The 21,715-nt window shown below is 39.3% G+C and overlaps 2 protein-coding genes across 4 annotated transcripts in view; one reads left to right on the forward strand and one right to left on the reverse strand.

Moving 5' to 3' along the window:
* KRAS (KRAS proto-oncogene, GTPase) overlaps positions 1-15,960 on the forward strand; it is a 36,269-nt gene extending 20,309 nt beyond the window's left edge. For 2 of the 3 annotated variants that reach the window (XM_084765322.1, XM_084765321.1), the window contains 2 exons: positions 7,322-7,445; positions 11,835-15,960. In XM_084765322.1, coding sequence (XP_084621448.1) covers positions 7,322-7,441 — 120 coding nt within the window. In that variant the 3' untranslated portion in view covers positions 7,442-7,445; positions 11,835-15,960. The remainder of the gene's footprint in view (positions 1-7,321; positions 7,446-11,834) is intronic. The other variant, XM_084765323.1, reaches the window with a different exon arrangement.
* Positions 15,961-16,963: 1,003 nt separating this feature from the next.
* Positions 16,964-21,690, reverse strand: ETFRF1 (electron transfer flavoprotein regulatory factor 1). The gene is made up of 3 exons (XM_084765324.1): positions 21,593-21,690; positions 17,335-17,422; positions 16,964-17,257 (listed from the first exon to the last, which is right to left on the reverse strand). The coding sequence occupies exons 2-3, from the start codon at positions 17,377-17,379 to the stop codon at positions 17,042-17,044; spliced, it is 261 nt and encodes an 86-aa protein (XP_084621450.1). The 5' UTR covers positions 17,380-17,422; positions 21,593-21,690; the 3' UTR covers positions 16,964-17,041.
* Positions 21,691-21,715: the final 25 nt, after the last annotated feature.

A 21,715-nucleotide genomic window follows, 5' to 3' on the forward strand; every position in this document is an offset into this window, starting at 1 on the left:
TGTACCATCCTGGCCTTGAACTCTCAATCTCTTAACTCTGTCTCTTAACTGTCTTCCAGGTACTGGGATTATAAGTGTACTCCATTATGCCTGGCATTTTGTTTTCTTTTCATATTGAAATTTTTTCTTCTGCCTAGAGTGCATGTTACATTTAGGATTCAAGAAATGTGGAAAAATTTTTCTACTTTAAATGATAAAGACAAATAACAATGGAATAAAGTTTGATTTTTTTTCTATATAAGAATTTGTTTCTCTATTAAATTTTGTTGTATTTGAAAAATTATATTTTGGCAGAAAATTTTTGAGTATTTAGTGAGAAAGTTGTGATTAAAGTAAGGGAATATTTAGAAAGTAAATAGACATTATTTAAAAGTGAATTTCTGTAGTATGACTGTTACATGGCGTCTCCTGTGTACCAGTTTGTTCACAGTTAGAGTTTATAGATACATGATTTGACGTCATGGTAGAAGAGCTATTTCGTTCAAGCCCACCCCACATTCCAGGTTCTATTTCTCGGTCTTCTCCTTGATTTTCCTCAGAAGCAGCTCAGAAAATACACTATCTGTGACTTTCCACTAACAGTTTTTTTTTTAAAGATTGATTTGTTTATTATGTATACAGTGTTTTTATCTGCCTATGGCCCTGCACGCCAGAAGAGGGCACCAGATCCCATCCACATGGTTGGGAGCCATTATGTGGTTGCTGGGAATTGAACTCAGGACCTTTGGAAGAGCAGACAGTGCTCTTAGCCTCTGAGCCATCTCCCCAGGCCCCCCACCAACATTTCTTATGAAATAATTTAATGTAAGGAATTTTGTTGGAAACACACTATATAGATTTTACCATTTAACACTTTGCTACTTGCAGTGCTTAAATATGTAAAGAAAGTACCTTGCATACTAGTGAACATTGTAGTTGACATTTCACACAAACAAGCCTGAGACTGGATTGTAACACAGAAGAGCCTCTCATACTCGAATATGCACACAAATCATCTGAGCTTATCAGAGTCAGACTCCAGACTGGAGTGCAGGGGCTTGGGTTGAGTGAAGCCTGTGGTGTGCGTTCCTTTGTTTGGGCACTGGCTTGGGAGCTGGCTACAGTCTAAGAAGAAGGGCCATGGGGCAAAGGGAAAGGAGTGGCTTGGTCGCCTCTCAGTTTCTCACCTATCACAGCCTACAATAACTGCGTTTTTATGTGCTGGACATTAGTGCGGTAGTGTGCATATTGATAAGTGGTCATTTTTGATTAGAACATTGCCTGGTTTTTAAAGTAGCTTTCTACCTTTAACAATGTTTTGATCCCTCCCTCCCTCTCCCCCCCCCCCCCTCTCTCTCTCTCACACACACACACACACACACACACACACCTACATCTTTTAAAATTGTTTTGCCTTCTTCATTTTTGTTTGGTTTTGAGTGTGTTGACAGTTAGAGCCCTGGCAAATCTCAAGCTCATTATGTAGTAGAGGCTGGCCTTGAACTCTTGCCTCTACCTCCCACATGGCTGGGATTACAGGTATATGCCACCATGCCCAACTCACTTTGTCATCTTAAAAGGTATGCGGTACAGAAACAGGTGAACTTAAATTTGTTTTTTAGATAATTTGAGTTGTCTGACATGGATAGAGGTAAGATATGCAGGAACTTCTTAAGCAGTGCTTAGCCCTTCTTGTATTTATATCTTATTTCTTCTGTGTAACAATATGTTGCTAAACTGTAACTTAGATATCACTTTTCAGTGGACTTGTTGATTTATTTAGAAGTTAATTTGCTTTGAAAAGTCATTAATATTTCTTGAAATTAGTTTGATATTTTTAAAATTTTGGAAGATTCTAAAGAGCTACTCTTAATTTTAATAATTTATAGTATATGATATACATTTTAATACATTTTATCTCCTTAGTTTTTGTGAAAATTCAAAGCTCCTTTTGGGGAGTATTTTATTATTGTCTTTTATTTGCTTATTTGTTACTTGAATTAAGTATACATGTCTTTATTGTATTTTGTCAGCAATGTCATTTCTGCTTGAGGTTTTTTGCTCTTGTTCATGAGCTTAACAAAAGCACCAAAATAATTCTGCTTACAGTAATAGGAACTGCATATTCATGCAGACTTTGCAGAGGTGTAAGTGAAGGCATGCCAACTGTTTTTTCTATAGAGGCCCAGATAATAATGCAGTAGCTTGCACATATTTTTCCTAAGAAGCCTTGAAATGTAAAACTTGTTGTCAGCTTGTACCAGAAGTTTTTCATGCCTGTACTTGGCTTGTAGCTTGTAGTGTGTGTGTCTCCCCATCTTAGTCACAACTGACAAGATTCTAGCAGTTACACAAGACCTTCACCCTAAAATTCACAGGCTGATTTTACTATCTTAAAGCAAAATGTGTATGTTTAGTAAAAGAAATTATATTCTGTTACTTTATAAAATATGGGTTATAGAATACATATTTTTATCAATACATACTCGAAAACTTTAATATTAACATAATATTAACATATTATCTTGCCAGTATGTCATGATTAATAGGTGTGTGTTGGGGGGATGCATTTTGTCCCCTTTGAGACAGGATCTTGCTGTGTTGCCCAGACTCTGTTGGAACTCTTGGGCTCCAGTGATCCCTTGCCTCCCCATCCCCATCCCTGGGACTACAAGTGTGTGGCGTTGTGATTAGCCTTTTTCGGTGTCTTTTAGTCCTTTCAGTCTTGATCTAAAAGGAATACTTTGCTGTTATTCTAGTATGTGACCCCTCCATTTCTAGTATATAAGGATACTTAGTCATTGACAGATTGTTCTGGTTCCTTTGGACAGTACATCAGGTAAGGCTGTTGTGACTGAACCACAGAACACCTTGAAGAAGGCTGTGAAATTTGCCAGGCTGCTAAACCCAAAAGTCCGAGTGAATGGTGTCAGGTGCATGATAAACAGGATTCTCAGAATAGCTGATCCAGCCTTCTGTTACTTGGTGTGCTCCCTTTGAGCAGTGTAAAAAGTTTCTAAACTTAAAAATCACCCAACACTGAGTTTGCTGTTAATTTCTAGATAAATAAAATTAGTTGATAGCAGACGTCTCTGAAAAAAGACTTATCTATCATAAAGCTATTTAAGAAAGCAAAACACAGCCAGGCAATGGTGGCACATGCCTTTAATTCTAGCACTTAGGGAGGCAGAGGCAGGCGGAACTCTGTGAGTTCGAGGCCAGCCTAGTCCACAAAGGCAAACCAAATTTTAAAACCTCAGGTGCCATGAAATCAGTGTTTTGAACTTTGTGAGTTAGAAATGCACAGTTATTGAACACTTGAGATGGTTTATAGTCTGACAGAATTTCTTGAGAAAAAATCAGGGATGTGAGGTTGGTATTGAGGAAAATGTCTGGTTTTTCCTCCCGGCCCCAAGTTCCTGGAATAATGACTCAGGAGACTCAGTATATTTAGTAGGCTCTTCTCTCTGTAGCTCATAACTTAAAGTATACTGATCTTCATTCTGCCACATGGCTGTTCTGCTTAGATACCACTCTTCTGTACTCCTCATGTCCTCCCGGGTGACTCTTGTGTGCCTGACTCTCTCCCAGGACCCCTCTGCATATTGGATGTCCCATCTTCTATCTACCCCTTCCTACAGGCCCTAGGGTTTTATAGACAGATGTTACATCCGTACAGTACACAAGATACTGCCTCCATGTGGTTTCTCTATTTCCCAGAAGGCTGGTGTTCTTGCATGTGTGTAGACATGTGTATGTCATTCCCTTCACAGAACTCTGCAAGAAGTGTCACAGATTCAACAGGACTGAAGTACCTAATAAGTTACACTTTCACTGAGAGAAGTTTGAGAATATTATTTGTTAGCAGGATTCTGTGGGGCTTCTCTGTTTCCTTAGTCTTAGTTGGCTCTGAGTTGAAAACATTGCCATAGCTCTTTGTTTAAAAATGAATTACAGGGACTGGAGAGATGGCTCAGAGGTTAAGAGCACTGTTCTTCCAAAGGTCCTGAGTTCAATTCCCAGCAACCACATGGTGGCCCACAACCATCTATAGTGAGATCTGGTGCCCTCTTCTGGTGTGCTAGTGTACATGCAGGCAGAACACTATATACTTAATAAGTAAATAAATCTTGAAAAAACAAATTACATACTTAAACTTGGGTGCTTTCGTTTATACATAGATCTTTTTGTTTGCCCTTAGAATTTACTAAGTGTCATTTGAAAATGATCAAATGTGGCAGTAAGTTAAATCCTCAAGGATAAATCAGTGTGCTCTTAGGGGGTTAACAACTAGTCATAATTGCCTTATCTTTAAAAGTTACTTCAAACTTTGCAATAATAAATCAATATTCTATATTATATAGTATTTAAATGTAAGAGCCAGTGCTAGTGGTAGGGCAAGGATAAATATCAATGTTCTCAGGTTCTCCTGATGGCAATGTAACTTTGAAGCATATTTTCAAGGAATGACTTATTGTGCAAAATGTGATAAATATTTTCAAGTGAATTTAAATTTCATATTCATAAAACTAAGAAAGTTTCTCTGTAGTAAACTATTTCTTGATGTTAATTATCCTGCCACTGAGATCCTAGTCCTAAATTCTTGGTGATGGGTAGCTGTCTCTTTAATTATTGGCTTCCAATTCTCTCTGCATTGCTGGAAACAAAAATCATATATTCTTTTATCGGTGATGGGGATGCTCTCACTAAAACAGCAGACACATCAAACTGATTTTAGAACAATGTTACAATCAAATTTTGCTTCTCTTAAATCAGAGGACAAATGCTCTTTTTTTTCTCCCTTCATAGCACATTGAGCTCTACATTGATGTTGTAACTGTTTTTTTTAAAAAGAAGGGATAAAGATTTATATTCTTTTAAGATTTTAAGAAAATATGAGCTTTTGCCTGGTTTGTCTCTTTCTCTGTATAAATACATGGAGAATTTTTCACTGGTTTTCAAATTAAAAGAAAATAACTACTTATGAAAATATAAATTGACCAGTCATGTTTTACATTTTAAATGCTTTGTAAGTTATTTGTCTTAAGTAACTTAATTTTACATAATATAAATACTCTTGATATTTTGAAGGGTAAATGAATAAGTAAAGCGTTTGCCTTGAGAATGAATGATAAAATTACTAAAGACTAGTACATGGAGAATCAAGTGGGGATTTTATTTAAAATGCCAACATTTAATGATTTATAAAAGTTAAAAATTTGCCGGGTGGTGGTGGCGCACACCTTTAGTCCCAGCACTTGGGAGGCAGAGACAGGTGGATCTCTGAGTTTGAGGTTAGTATGGTCTACAGAGTGAGTTCCAGAACAGCCAGGGCTTCAGAGAGAAGCCCTGTTTCGGGGGGTGGGAGGCCCAGGTAAAGTTGAAAATTTTTCTTTCTTAGTAGGATTAGTGGATTAAATTTATTCCATTAAAATAAAATTGGGTGGGGTTCTGGAGAAATGGCTCAGGTTAAGAGTGCTGGCTGCTCTTGCGGAGGACCTGACTGATAGCTGGTACTGGTGCCTCCTCCTTCTGTCCCCCTAAGGCACCTGTATACACAGCCCACAGAACATTTTTTTTCCTGTGGCTATAATAATTTTTATTATTCCATCATTTTAAATGAGTATTTTTTTTTACTGGATGCATATAATATTTGCTGGAAGTATATATCTTAATATGAAATATAATTTAAATGCCTTCTTTACTGACTCTTAATTTTATGAATTTTGTAGGTAAAATACTAAACTTTACTAAAGCAGTTTTTAATATGCTCTAGAGACTTGTAAAACTTAATGTGTTCTAAATATAGTATCTTTTTCTTATCTGTTGAAGGCAGCAAATGACTTACATGCGTAAAAATTAAGCCCTAGTTGCTGGCTAATTACTCTTAATATTGAGTACATGATTCTCTCTGCCTGATTAAATTTAAAATTATAAGTCAAGTTTTTGGTATTTTAGCTTCTTGGGTACATTTTATCATGATTTTACCAATTATAGAAAATAAAAAAAAATACACCACTCTCCTGCCTAAGCAATTCATTATTAAAAATAAAATAAGTCTAAAGTTAAATATGTAGTAAAATATGCTAGCTTTCCTGAGTATTTACTTTTGTTTTAGAAGAATGGACATAAACATTATACCTAAAGTTGAATTTGTGCTGCATCTATGTGAAGTTTCTGAACGCTGCTGTTAGATGAAGCTTCTACTTTGTTGGTGCAATTATTCAAGAAAGTAGCATAACTTTGCACCCTTTAAAGCTATTGACAAATGTCCTGTTTTGAGAAAGTTGAAGACCTTTTTCTTCATAAAGGCTATTTATGATTCTACTTGTTATAGCTTTATACCACAGTCTTAAACCAGAAGACCCCATTAGAGGGGCTGGAGAGATGGCTCGGCAGTTAAGAGCGCTCTGTTCCTGCAGAGGACCCAGGCTCAGTTCCCAGGGCCCGTATGGTGGCTCGTAGCTGTTGACAACCCCAGTTCTAGGAGAGCGGATTCAGTCTGACCTTTGCAGGCACCAGCTACACACAGGGTGCACGGACATACACGCCGGCAAAAGACCTAAGCCTTTAAAGTGCAGCAGAATCAAAGTAACTAAAAAGAACCCCCTTTAGAGCATGCGAGTTAATACAGAAGGCACACAGCAGTGTTGTCCGCACAGTGCTCTGCAGGCTGTTTGAGACTTGTATAAGGATACAGATGTATTGCTCCTATTTTATATATTTCAAATGGTTTGTGAAGCTTTCTTGTTTTGGGAAATGGCCCCTGTTCAACTTACCATTTAACTACTGTGAGTTCCCATCCACGGTGGTAGCAGTCTCAGAAGGACTTAGAGACCTAGGAGTTGACTACAAAGTATCTAGTTGAAGATAAAACTGGGGTCAGTTTTTAGACTGACCTTGGTTGGGATATGGATTTTGGTTTTGGATTTAGCAAAGCCTCATGTCCCTTGTCTGCCTTCCACTGTGCTCCCGCCCAAGGTGAAAGGCCGGCCAGTGGTGTATGGAGATCACACGTCGTCTCTGTGTCCAAGCGAAGTTCAGCCCTAACTGCAGTTCATCAAACTTAGATTATTATATTGGAGAACATAAATATTTCCATAATCTCCCCTGATTCCTAAGAATTTTAAACTCTTAATTAAAAAAAAAACACTTTTTGAGAACAAACCAGGTTTTAGCTCATGTTTTAAAGCTGCATCCCAAATTTTATTCAATCTGATGTCTGCTTTTTTAAAAATCTCAACTGTAGAGCTCATAATTCAAACGTTGTACACATGGCTATCCCAGTAAATCACTCTTCCAAATGAAACAGACTTTAAAGAAGTTGTGTTTTACAATGCAGAGAGTGGAGGATGCTTTTTATACATTGGTGAGAGAGATCCGACAGTACAGATTGAAAAAAATCAGCAAAGAAGAAAAGACTCCTGGCTGTGTGAAAATTAAAAAATGCATTATAATGTAATCTGGTAAGTTCAGCATATTCATTTTGGTAACAGAGCAGATATTTTTCAAAGGTAACAAAGCAGTCAGAACCACTTAGATGTATTCTGCTTTGAAACGTTAAATGATATTTGTCATTTGTTTCTATAACGAGTACATTTATTTTAAATGTGATTATCAGTTATAATTGACACCTTTTGACGGTTATAGTAGACTAATCTGTATTTGTCATAAGCTCTGATGACTTCATTAGTTTTAAGTAAGCTAAGCATTTGGAACTGATAATTTATTTTTAAGGGAAATCAGATTTACGTTTTAAGATAACTAGCAGCAGGCTGGGTAAAAAATGTGTAATAATATGGCCTACCGGTAGGAACGGGCCTCACCCTGAGTTAGCTGCCTGCCCAGTGCAATCTGGCGCCTGGCGGCTCTGGCCACCATGTAGAAGCAGCTGTAGGTCCCTGTGCTGCTGCTTTGTCACATTGTTACACAGCAGTGATTTCCTCTGTGACCTTACCTCTTAGCTGCTGTGTTCACTGTACAGGCTGCCTCAGAGGAATGCTAGCCTCTCACTTGTAAATCTAGCCACTGATTTACACAGTGAGCACAGTGTCAGTTTCTCTACGCATACCTTATATGGTCCTTAACACCTTCCCTCTACTACAGGCTTCTGGAATTTTATGTCTAAAACTATCAACTTGCAAGTTTTGTCCGTACTTACCCACCATGCTATTCCTGCCTTCCCTTCAGTCCTGCCTCTTGTTTGGATCAGCAGGATTCTTAGCCCTAGTTTGATTCATCAGCTAACATGTGATTCCTCAGTCTCTGAGAATCCTCAACTCCTCAAAGTGACCATTGTGACTCTGTGTGTTTACAATATACTATTTTTAACTATGTGGCTTTCTCTGTTGCATGGAAATAGTTTATGTGTCATTCCTTTATTACACATTAGGATCCCAGAAAGCTGGATCATATATTTTAATCTCTGTGTGCCCGTTGCACCTTAATATTCTTGGCACATAGGTACATCCTAGTAAAGTTTGGCTGGAACTCTGACGTTCCTGTCTAAACTAACCCAGATTATATTTTGTCTAACTCAGCAAATTCTTCGCTCAGTGAGGTGATAAAGCCTCAGGTAGAAGTCTGTGCTTTTGCTGGAGGCTGTTGCCATGTATGTGTTCCTTGAGGACATGAGGCAACCAGTCCCAGTGTGTAAGACTTAGTACTAAGAGATGTGCATGCAGGAGTAGTGGGCAGGCTTGCTTGCATGAGTTTAATGGGACTATGAACTCTTGAAACTTTTATGATTGTATAAAGCCACACTTTAGTTTTAGAAATTATAGTACAATTTAACGTTAAAATGCAATTTGAAAAGTCTAGCTTTGAAATAACAGCCATGGCTGGATTTAAGTGGTGATTTTAACCTTATTCCCCTCTCTATCTCATCACTCTTTGGATGATTATAAAATTGAACAGCATATTTAGAGAGTGTGATACCCTTACATAGTATTCAAGACCAAGGTAGAAACACTCTGCTCTAAATGTTTAAATTATGCAGCTTGCAGCAGTAACTCCTGTAAATGTTAATAGTAGACCCTACAAATTGAATCCCTGTCATTTTAATTCACATAGCACTTTCTACATAAAGCAAAAATATACTTTATGATATTTAAAATTATAGTTTGGTAAATATTTAAAGCTTTTATTTCATAGTGATAAGTATATACAGATTATTTTTTATAGTCCTAGAAAAAGGATAAGTTTAAACAAAATAACTCGCAGAGTATCGGTTGCAACTTTATGGGAATTAGTTCTCATGAGCACAAGGAGCCCACTGCCCCGTGTACATTACCTATGGCGTGCCTCTGACATTGAAGTCATATAATTAGATTAATGTTGCTGGAGGCTGGCATACTGTCAGAACATGACAAGAGGGTAAATGCTGTCAAATTCTGTCTTCCTTGTCTCTTATATAGTTGTATATTATTTCATCTTGATATCTTTCTCAGAATTTTTATTTTTCTGCGCCATTGTTTTAGTATTGTTGGTATTTTTCTTCATTATAAAAATAGTTGGAGGACCAATAAGATAGCTGTCAAGCAGCCCAAGGACCTGAGTTTGATTCATCAGATCCATTTGGTGGGAGGAGAGAACCTGCAATTTGTCCTCTGACTTCCATACGTGTGCCGTGACATACACACAACAGGAAAAAAAAATAAAAGATTGTAATTTCTAAAAAGAAATTTGACATAGAGTAGTAGATAACATGATGTGTGATTAAAGGGAATTCATGAAGAGTGAGGGGTGGGAGGGAGGCCTCATCAGTGGTGCACTCATGGGTCTGCTGCACGAGCACCTGAGCTCAGGTCCCTGGAACTCGCTCCTAAAAGCCAGCTGGCCAAGTAACATGTGAAGTCGCAGCACTGGGGCCAGGGCCAGAAGTGACCAGTGCAGTTCGCTGGTTACCAGCCTAGCTCCAGTCTCCCTGAGATACTTGAATGCACAGGTCCCTCTCACCACACCCACACCCCTCACATACACACATGTAGACAAAAAGACACTATCCCATCCAAGCATCAATCCCTCCTTAGGTTGTAAAGTGCCATTGAATTACAGGTACTTTTATTATGCCATTGGAAGGGTTTCTCACTATGTGTTAAGGATAGCATGGAAGAAGTTTGTTTCCTCTGTCTGCGTGGACCTCACAATCTAAGCCTTGACTGTAATGCTTGTGTTATGTCAGTAATGGTTTTCAGAACGCGAAAAGCACCACTGAGTGCAGATGGAGGATCTGGGGCAATGTATATTTATTCACTTGTATTCAAGTAGATGACACTGATGTTAACCCAGTTTCTACTTGTTAAATATGGGCAAGCTTCATTGCTGCTCTACATATTTAACAGTATTGGTCATACTTTACTGAATTATAAATTTGTTGTCAAAATGAGTTAACTAAAAACTTGAAAGAAAGTATGCAAGTAATTATTATTTTGAAATTACTAAATATCCTAATATGGTAAAGGGAAAATCTTGCCACTTAAATATTCAGTTATTTTGAAGATAATGCATTTAACATAGAGGAGTTAATACATAATACTGAAACAAGTCCTACGGGAATAAAGATCCACATACCATTGAGTGGCTTACATTTGTTAGGCGCTTGTTCGCCAACCTCCCTCTGGTTTCCCTCTAGGTTTGGAAGCATTGTTATGGGTAAGATTTCTTCTGTAGTTCCTGCTAGGATCAACAGAGAAAACAATGCATAATCACTTTTTCTTGAGCTTCGCCTTTGCTTTTGACATAGCTATGGCAAGGGCTGACTCCAGTGTGAACTTGCGTATTGAAGGTATAACGTTGGCTCTTCAGGCTCCCACTTGTAAAGTGCAGTCTTCACACCAGGGTTGGGAGTTACTGACTTAATCGATCTTAGTCACAACTGATTTGGGTATTTTGCTTTAATGACACATTGATGTATGCCTTAATGACTGATGTTACATGTTCTTTGAAGGTGGGTATTTATATGACAAGTTTTGAATAGCTATAACTATAAAACAGTAAGAGGATCTTTGCAGGGTGATCAAATACACCACCAGTCAGATGATCTCACTCGTCGCCACAGCTTGGGAGCATTACAGCTTTCACGGCAGCAGCATCTTACAGACACGCGGCTGTCTAAAGGCCAGAAACTTGGGGACAATACACACACACACACACACACACACACACACACACACACACACACACACAGAGGCACACCTACCATACATGGAGGCAGGGATGGGGAATTGAGTGACTGACTTTGCTAGTATGGAAAAACTAGCCCCCCCAAAAAAATCAAGTGTTTTTGGGGGAAAGGGGTCATTAAGCTTATGTCATAAGATTCTGCACCACGTATTATCATTGCCTATTGTGAAAGTCGGAGTTTCTATTTAAATACCAGAATACCAGGGCTGGAGAAATGGTTAAATAGTTAAGAGCACTGGCGGTCCTTCCAGAGGACCTGGACATCCAGCACCCACCTGGCAGCTAAAAACTGTTAATAACTCCTGTCACTGGGGATCTAAAATCCTGTTATCACCTGTTAGGCACTGTGCTCACATGGTACACAGACAGACAGACATGTAGGCAAAAATACTCATACACATAAAGTTGTTTTAAGTGTCAGAAAAATGTTAAATTAGTATTTAAAGATATTTTAAACCTCAGAGTATCCATGAAGAGATACTTAATCTTATTCAGTTGAGATACTTAAGCCCATTCAGTTGCCATAACATAACATAAACTGAACTTACTCTCTCTTAGTACTAAAGGTTCCATTAAAAACAAAAGTCTATGATCTGGGTACCTCAAGCCATCATGTTGACATTTTAACATTAAGATTAACATTTTAATTATTTTATTTTATTTTATTTTAGGGTGTTGATGATGCCTTCTATACATTAGTCCGAGAAATTCGAAAACATAAAGAAAAGATGAGCAAAGATGGGAAAAAGAAGAAAAAGAAGTCAAAGACAAGGTGTATAATTATGTAAATAGTTTGTACTTTTTTCTTAAGGCATACTTAAGTAAAAGTAATTTTTGTACATTACACTAAATTATTAGCATTTGTTTTAGCATTACCTAATTTTTTTTTCTGTTCGTGCAAACTGTCAGCTTTTATCTTAAATGCTTATTTTAAAATGACAGTGGAAACCTTTTTTTCTAAGTGCCAGTATTCCCTGGGTTTTGGACTTAAACTAGCAATGCCTGTGGAAGAGACTAAAGACCCGAGACCCTGTCTTGGGGTTTGGTGCATGCAGTTGATTCCTTGCTAGTTCTCTTACCAACTGTGAACATGGTTGTGAACCGGAGTGATGAAGCCTTTGACCCATCCCTGCTCTGTGTTCATCTAGGCACTAAGTGGTTCATTAGTAATTACAGCTTCATCGGAGAACTTGTGGTCGCTCTCCTGAAACTGAGGGGTCACAGACTTTATGGGCGTCCCTTTGAGTCACTTGTAGCATGTCCCAGTCTGTCCTCCTTCATAAGTGTAGGGCTGCTCACAAAGGCTTCCTCTAGCTTTCCACTGCAGTTAGTCTTGCTCAGTCCCCCAAATAGTATATTTTTTCTAGAAAAGGGAAAAAACGGGAAGAAAAAAAAAAAAGGTGGGGGCAATGGAAAATATTGACTAAAAGTCCATTAAATTTCCATGTTAGCTAAACTACTATAAGGTTCCTGTGATAGCTTTTTCTAGTCAGGCAGACCCAGTATGAAACAGTAATGATTTGGGCTATATTTACATGCTATTAGATTTTTGTAATAATTTAAACAACTTTAACACATATAAAACGTTCTCATAAGGATGATGTATAATCCTTTGTCAGATTGTTCTTATCCTAACTTTCAAGTCTTTTTTGAACTTAATGTCATTGAAAGTAGTTTTAATTCTGGATGTGAAGCTGAAGATGATTTGAGACAGTTGTAACTTAGCAGGTGTTGAGGAGACCAGAGTGCAAGGCTGGGCCTACAGGAGCCTGTGATGCGCGCCACTGGGTGTTCCAGCTGCTGCTCCAGTGTTGGCCATGCATTGGTTGGTCAGAATGGGGGTTGAGGAGAGCTTGACAGCTCAGTATGAGGCATTCTCATCATGCCGCAGTCCCACTACAAATCGAGAAATTCCTTTTTTTTTTTTTTTAAACAATAATAATAAAATTTTAAATCAATTTCGAAGTTAGCTCCAAGGTTGAGATTTTGGGGTAGGAGGCTACAAGGAGAGTAGATCTTTTAAAGATCTATGAAGAAAGTAAGTTGGAAAGACTAGTCTCTTGCCTCTGGCTGAACAAACATTTCCTAAGTACTTCCCAAACCTGATAGGTATTTACAAGTATCTGTCTAATGCTTTAAGAATAGATGAGTTAACAGCAAAAACAAGCCCTTCAAAAATGCACTTAAAGCATTCCTTCAAATATTTGAAATATGATGGAAATACCACTGGAGTGTGAGGACTGGATATCTGTCTTTTAAAAGTCTGGTTTTAGGCAAATCACTGTCTATTTAATGTTAAATCATCTCAAAGACTAACTTCACAGCTGTGTAATTTATAGTCAGTTTACGTACTGACACACCTAGATGTCAAGCTCAGCACAGTCTGTAACTGTTGTACGTGGATTATCATCTTCACTGCCAGTCTTGGGCAAAATTGTGCAAGAGGTAAAGTTTACATTTCCGCTTCTATTCTCCAGTTTCAGGCCTCCCTCCAGCGTTACCCTGGCTTCCTGCCTGTCTCGCACATGCTCATGACGTAGTGTAGTTTTCTTTTAATACTTTAATTCCCTCCACTTCAAGTTTTGTTTCTGCTGTGGACAGCTCCATGAGTGTTGCCCACTTAGGTAGGTACATCAGAGCTACGCATGGCTTTCTTCCCCAGGACTTAAAACAGTCCAACAGGCACCACAGTGGGATTTGAACTAATAGCCAGTTTTCAGGTCACCACAGCACTTCAGTCTTGATCCTTTGGACTTCATTTCTACTGTCTGGTCCACTGGTGCCTACGTAGGAATTTTCAAATTTAGTGTGCGCAGACAGAAGAGAGTCCAGTGGAAGGAGAGCTTAACTCCATCCCGCCATCATCCTGATAGTGATAGATTCATTGTTTGAATAAATACAGTCCCAACAGTGAACATACTTCAAGTTCATAAAGCTCACTTTCAAACCAGATTTATTTTCTCGCATTTATTCGGTGCTTGTCATATTCTGGGCTCTACACTAGGCGCTGGCTATGTGGTGTCTCCAAGAAGGGGCACAATCCTTGGCCAGTGCTGTGCATGGTCTGTAGTGCCTTAGTAAGGCATAGGGCACACATCTTAGAAATAATAGAATACAAGAAATAATAGAATACAAGATTTTAGTTTTGCAGAGAGGGGTTTGGGCTCCTACAGTTTTTTAGTTCAGTAAGAATTGTTTGCTATGATTCCAATGCATCCCTTTAAATCAAACTACTTTATGTAATTATTCTAAAGGAATAGAAATTCCCTAATTTACTTTTCTGAAATGTTCTAAACTGTATGTGTCCATAGAACATTCTTTGTGTGGATATTATGTCTTAACGCAGTTAGTACCTTCCATTTCTCTACAGAGAAATGGGTGTACTTCAGGAACTGCAGTGCATAATCAGGTATTTTTAATGTTTCTGGGCAGTGTATTAAAGTAGTGGTAATTACCATTATATAAATTTTGAATTGTGTTAGACTTTGTTAACAAAAAAAATAGAGATTTTTTTTTAAGGGAAAGAATCCTAAACAAACAAACAAACTCCATAAATGTTACCTACTTACTACAGCCTTAAAATCTTTGTTGAAGTTGAAAACCAATGCTAAATTACAGTCATAGGCATTAACACATCTGTGGGAAGAATATAGCAATTACAATTTGAGTAAATATTTTCGGTCAGGAATTCTAGGCTTTATTGACTGAATCACACCGCATAGGAATTTAGATCCTAACTTTTATAGGGTCAAGACCTTTGCCACCATAGCACAGTTTCGTCCCAACATACGTACAGGTTCTGTGAGACATGTCCAGAAGTTATGGTTTGCACAACTTCATCTCATTTTGTATTCCACTGATTTTTATTTTTCCCAAACTATATATTTAGGAAGGGTTCTTTTTTGTTGTTTTTGTTTTGTAGACAATAAAGATTTAACTAAAGTAATCTCCATTTGTTAAAAGTAGTGATTTCTTAATAACTGTGTAGTCATTTTTTAAACCCAGAAGTTACATTAAAGGTGAATTTATACTTAATAACTTCTCTGTAATACTGAGTAGCATGAATTCTGCATTGAAAAATTGAACAGATATACCCAGTAGTTGTAAAATTCTGTCAAAACATGAAAAGTACTTCTAAACAAGTACATCTGTTTTCAAAGAATAGTTATTAGATTCAGATTTGTGGTTTAGTTTAATAGTTTGAAGTGCCTGTTTGGGATGGTGGTAGGCATTTTAGATGAATTTGGGGAAAATAAAGTTCTCTGCAAAAATACCAGTTTCAGATGCACTCCCAACCAGCTGAGTGGGCTATGTGCTGTTTTATCTCCAGTTCTCCAACTCCACTGTCTCATGTCTTTATGTTGAAAACACTTCTGCGTTTTTATTTGAGTGCCAATTTCTTACTAGTGCTATTTCTTAATGTAACATGTTTACCTGGAATGTATTTTAACTATTTTTGTATAGTATAAACTGAAACATGCACATTTTGTACATTGTGCTTTCTTTCCTTTTTCTCTTTCCTTCTTTTTGTTTTATTTTATTTTATTTTAATTTTTATTTTTTGTGGGGCATATGCAGTGTGATCCAGTTGTTTCCATACTTTGGTTACTCTGACCTAGGGAATGTTGGTCATATCAAATATTAAATTTAAAATGACCACTCTTTTAATTAAAATTAACTTTTAAATGTTTATAGGAGTACGTGCTGTGAAGTGATCTGAAATTTGTAATATTTTTGTCATGAGCCGTACTGCTCCTAATCATTGTAATGTAATAAAACTAGTTATGTGACCATGAAGTGTGTATTTACTTCTAATTGTGGTTGAGCCTCAAATTTAGAGCTTCATGTTTGTTAGGGTAGCATTCCAAACTAATCAACATCCCGTCCTGACCATGGGTATTTCTTGATGGCAATTTGGAATTCTGCATGGTAGTTGTTGATACAGAATCCTTTAGTCAGACACTTTTTGTACCTTTCAAGTCAGAAATGTTCTTTATTTATAAAGTTGCAAAGAACATTGCATAAACATTTAAGTGTTTGCTTAAACTTGCTGCCACATTAGCTTGGTTTCAGGTAGACACAAAGTGCATCAGCTTTAATGGCAGAAACAGGAAAATTACCACTCTTCATGAAAGCTAGTCCAAGTGATTTAGGGTGTAAAGGCTTACTGTCCCAGCAGCATAAAAAATAATGAGAACAGTAGCTGCATAGTGCCAGCCATCCACTGAGCATCAGAGTCACCTTTGTATGTCTTTTTTTTTTTTTTTTTTTTTGGTTTTTCGAGACAGGGTTTCTCTGTGTAGCCTTGGCCATCCTGGACTCACTTTGTAGACCAGGCTGGCCTCGAACTCGCAGCGATCCGCCTGCCTCTGCCTCCCGAGTGCTGGGATTAAAGGCGTGCGCCACCACCACCCGGCTTGTATGTCTTTTTTTTGATAACTACATTCAAATCATTTTGAGGAGGTGTGTGACAAGAGCTTTGAATATGCACTTCAGTGTATTAGATGGGGTGAAAAAACAACAAAAGAAAGGTGCTCCACAAACTAAAGGGTAAACCTGTCAGACACAATTTGCTAATGATAGTCTCATTGGTAAATGGAGAAACAGATTAAGAATAACTGGCTATAACATGTTAGAAAATTGGGTATTATTTTCCTTTCCAAACGGTATTCTCACGAAAGGTGCTAGTGTTCCAGTTTAAGTAACAGAAGGGCTATGGGTGAAGCTCTCAGTAGCAATGGGTTAGAGCCTGGTTTAGTACAGTAGGGCAGCCGGGGTTTTTTAAAATGTGTATCTTGCCATTTTAAATTGAATTATAATATTTTGTACATGTAAACAGCTGGTACTGATTGTCAGCCAGGCTGGGAGCAACAATTGGTTAGTTTTTGGTGTCTGAATAGTAACGTTGCTTCATAGCCCTGTATTTCCTAAGGAAGTATAAGGCCTCTAGCTCCTTCATTACAAATTCTCCTCGTGCAATAAGCTCTTTGATCTTCTCTGGGTCCTTCACATCCTTGTTTTTAAGGAAAGCGTTCTTCAAACGCCTTTTAAAATAGTCTGCTCCTTTTGGATAGTCCCGTCCAAGGTACAGCAGCTTTAAAAAGAAAGATGCGTTTCTGAGCAATCCATCTTACATAACATATTTATAAAGTTGGCAGCATAACTACTTACATTTTTATAAAGAGTCAGTACTTCTCCTCGTAAAGAACTGGTCATTTTCACTTAACATGGAATCAATCCACTTTTATATATGAGGTACCTGAAGACGAGAAAGATTTTTTTTTCTTTTTTGCAAATCACTGCATTGTCATTTTCCCCCTTTTTTCTGAGACAAGGTTTCTCTGTGTAGCCTTGGCTGTCCTGGACTAGCTCTGTAGACCAGGCTGGCCTCAAACTCACAGCGATCCACCTGCCTCGGCCTCCCGAGTGCTGGGATTAAAGGTGTGCGCTGCCACCACCCAGCTGTGCATTGTCATCTTAAAAAATCAAGTCTCTTACCACTGGAGAAGTGGTAAACTTGTTTTTCACATTTGTGTGTGTGTGCATGTGGAGGCCGTGACCTCAGATGTCAGTCCTCTGTAGCTTATTTGAGACGGTCTTAGTTGCCGCTTCAAACAGCTGGTCCTCCATTCAGGGACTCCTGTCTACCTCCTGTGTCCCTGTGTGTACATTGGGACTACACACCCCTCTTCACAGATCCTCTTGCTTGTGCAAAGGCTTTAGCCACCGAGGCCTCCTACTCTGAAATGGTCATTTGTGCTCAAAGTTTGTATGATCTAGGCACTGGGGTTGCTGCCAGGCCTGCTATCAAAGTTGGGCTTGGTTATTTGGAAGACACTAAGAATCCAAATCTAGAAGGGTGTCCTCAAGGGAAGCTGAAAACTAAGAGACTCGGTTGGGAGATCAAAGAGGTTGACACTGAACAAGAATGCCCAGTAATGGAGTACAGAGCATGGAAGGAATTCCACAGGGAGCCAAGCATCAGTGGTGACCAAATCTTAAAAACAAAACTCCTGTTGCTAACTTCTCCCATTCCATGCTCATCAGCTAGGCAGTTCCATTATGTTCCTTTATGGCTAATGACAGTTCTGACCACCCAACTAAAGTGCTTGCCGGGCTCTGCACTTCAGTGTATCTCTTCCCAGGAACCACATTCATGCAGTGGCATGTGGATGTATAAGCCCCCACATGGGGTATTGTAGGGAGCAGTGTGTACCAGGGCAGTGGCTCTCAACCTTCCTCGTGTGCCACCCTTTAATACAGCTCCTCATGTTGTGACTCCAGCCATGAAATTGTCTTTATTGCTACTTCAGTTATGAATTGTAATATGAATATCTGGTATGCAAATGATCTTAGGTGACCCCACAGCTTGGGAGATGGTGTGCTAGAAGCTCACTACAATAGGAACTGTCCATTTGGGCCTCTTGCGTACCCAGTGAAGGTGCGCACCTGTAGATCCAAGTGCTGTCTCTGTGTGTTTTATATTGACCTTTATATAATCTGGTAAATTAATTCTCATACTACAGGACTTATTTTCATTTTAGCTTCCTGTCAGTAATTCCAACAGTGAACTAGCTGGGTCCCATTATCCCCAATAAAAGTACCTTTTTGGATTATCACTTCTCCTATAACCAAATTCTTATCACTGTCACCATCCAGCACATTCTCTTCCCATTCCTTCTCCTCCTTGGAAGGCTCACCCTGTCCTACCTCCAACAACCTGTACCACCTCCCCACCCAAATAGTGTCCTTTTGTGCTAGGCTGCTATGAACAAATGACTTACCAGAGACCTGTTTCTCTTGTTTTCAGTTCCCAAGGGATCCCAGCCCTTCATTCTGCCCCTTCTCTGCTTCTGATTTTGTTTAGTGCCACCTAACAACTTTTGGACTGAAATCAAGAAGAGCAAAATTTCGGGGCTGGAGAGATGGCTCTGCAGCTAAGAGCACTGGCTGCTTTTCCAGAGGTCCTGAGTTCAATTTTAAGCAACCACATGGTGGCTCACAGCCCTCTATGAGATCTGGTGTCCTCTTCTGGCTTGAGTGCAGGTGTATATGCAGGCAGAACACTGTGTACTGTATTTCTCAGACTATAAGATACACACACCCAGTTTTTAGAGCAGTAAAACAAGAACAGTAAAAACAGCAGTTGGACCATAAAGTGCACTCTAATTTCACCCACCACTTTTGGGAGGGAAAAGTGCATCTTACGGTCCAAAAAAAAAAAAAAAAGAAAAAGAAAAAGAAAAAGGTAATAATAAATCTTTTAAAAGAAAAAAAATATTCAAAGTAGATTTTTTAAAAAGTCAAATAAGGGTTGTTGTACAACTAAGTAGCAGAAAATGGAGATTCTTGAAATTCTAGCAATAGTGCTGAGCTGGGTGGAAGCAGAGGCAGGGAAAGACCCTGAGTTCAAGGAGAGCTATGTTGAAGTTCTGCAGTGCCTCCCTGTCTTACAGAAACACTGGTGATTATGCTCAGTGTTCTGAGTTGAGTGCTGAAGTGTACAGATCCTACTTGACTCTGGTAAGTTTCCTCTTGAGAATGTTAAGCGTCCACTGAGGTTCTCTAGGGCTGAGTTACAGTCACCCATGTTCCCCAGCTCTAAAGTCTTACTGACATCATTATGTCTTCCTTGTCCCTTTCAATTTTATATTTTTCCTGAAGATTTAGTGGAATTCTGGAAGGCAGCAAAACCTATGTGTTTAACCCACAATATTAACAATTTTGGGGGTGGGAACAGAGTCGTTTCCCGGGTACTCTACCTTGTTGAAGAATGGTTGTTAAAACTATGTAGTTTAAAACTATACAGATAAAATTTGATAGCAAATTATAGCCTGTTTGATGTCTGCAGAACAGCCTCATTTAGTTTGATGTTTATAGTTTGTGAAAGTTTTTAGAGACCTGGCTTAGTTTTACTTCCCAATAGCTTTTTTCATAAATTATAATAAAAGATTCATCGCACCCACCCCCCAAATGTTAGTAGTATGATCAGATAGGTTAGTCTTGTTCTTCTAATGTTAATTTATGATACAGTTGATTTCTTAGGAATTTTTAGTTTATTTTTGCTGCAGGAAAAATCTTCTGTTTCCAAAGTAGGAAACAATTTCCATGTTGCACAAATCCTGGAAGCTGCCCAGTAGTCTGAGAGGGTGTAGTGGTCCTTTTCTCCCTAGGGACTTTGGGCAAAGGAATTAAGATTCTCTAAAGTGAAGGGATTGTTATTTTAGTAGAACTATTATTTTCTAGGATAAGGACTTGATGCCTAATGATGTTATGGAGACAGAAAGGCAGTGTATTATTTGTTCTGGGGTCTAGTGGACTGGATTCAATCCGTTTTCTTCAGACTGCACTGGAAAAGCTATCCTGATGGATTTCCCAGTACCAGAGGCTGTGCAGCCAGAGGAAGCTGCCATACCTTGGTAGATGAAACAAGTGACCTGACAGGAGATGTTTCCGGTACAACACTCGGGGTGGAGACACTAGAAAGCAGCTTTCTACCACTTGGAAAGCCTAGGGTCTTCTAGAACAGCTGTTCACTTTCCTCCTCCTCAGGAGAGGTTAATAGTGGTACAGCGATGCTGAGTAAGGCCTTTCCTCCTGAGTCACCGTTTTAAGCTCAGTATTACACTTCCACACTGCGTCCTAGCTAGGAGCAAGCTTCTCTAACATGAGAGAGTAGTCTCTTTGTTGACCAATTACAAAAGCTATCTTCCAACTCCTCAGCCATAAGCTAAATCTGAATTTGTATGCAGTGAGTCATTTATCATGACTGTTACACAACCAGTAACTTTAACCCACAAACACGGGCTGTCAGAACTACTTCTGAAGAGAACATCTAGTGGGTAAGGGATACATCAGCAAACTGAAAACTAGGCGAGGGATATAACTTGTAAGTACTTTACCTGTGTGTAAAGGGTTAGACAAGTCTTAAGCGGTTAGGTCAAAGACCTACTTCTACTTTGGGGAGGGGCCAAGATTCTGAAGACTGCTACGACAGCACATCAGTCGGTGACCTTGGGACAATAACGGCTTACTGGACCTTAGTAGTCTTATTTGCCCGGGAATTAATCCAAGTCACTAAGCTCTTGTGTGGGCAGCTCTTGGGGGAAGGGGCGAGTGTTCGATCAGTGAAGAATCGCTCTAATCTCAAGGCACTGACCCTCCCGGAGCCCATCTGCCTCGCCTGAATGGCCAAGTGACCCCTGGCGACCTGCTCAGAGCCCACGGCTTCACCTAGTCGCGGGCTGCCGCCATCCCGCCCTCAGATCCCCCAGGAAGGGCTCGCCAGAGCGCAGCAGAAGCGAGGGAGAACCCCTTTGCAGAGCCGGGCGTGGGGCTCTCAGGAGGAGGAGGCAGAAGGATGCCCGCGAGTTCCCGGCCCGCCTGGGCTACAGCGTGAGACCCTCCCAGCAGCCCTCCTAAGGCATACTTCACCAACTGCGGCCCTGCGATCCGGAAAACAAGTCGCTCAGACCGCCGCACTCCAGCGCTTTGCGGCACCACGGCCGTAAATGCGGTCACCTGCCGGAAGTAGGCAGAGCCGGGGGGCGGG

Source organism: Acomys minous (genome assembly GCF_964271855.1).
Source record: "Acomys minous genome assembly, chromosome: 17".
Classification (NCBI taxonomy): Eukaryota; Metazoa; Chordata; class Mammalia; order Rodentia; family Muridae; genus Acomys; species Acomys minous.

Excerpts from the sequence above, each read along its gene's own strand:
- ETFRF1 (XM_084765324.1), bottom strand. The coding sequence starts at position 17,379 with ATGACCAGTTCTTTACGAGGAGAAGTACTGACTCTTTATAAAAAT. Across the intron at positions 17,258-17,334 it reads TACTGACTCTTTATAAAAAT|CTGCTGTACCTTGGACGGGA; the intron begins GTAAGTAGTTAT and ends TTCTTTTTAAAG.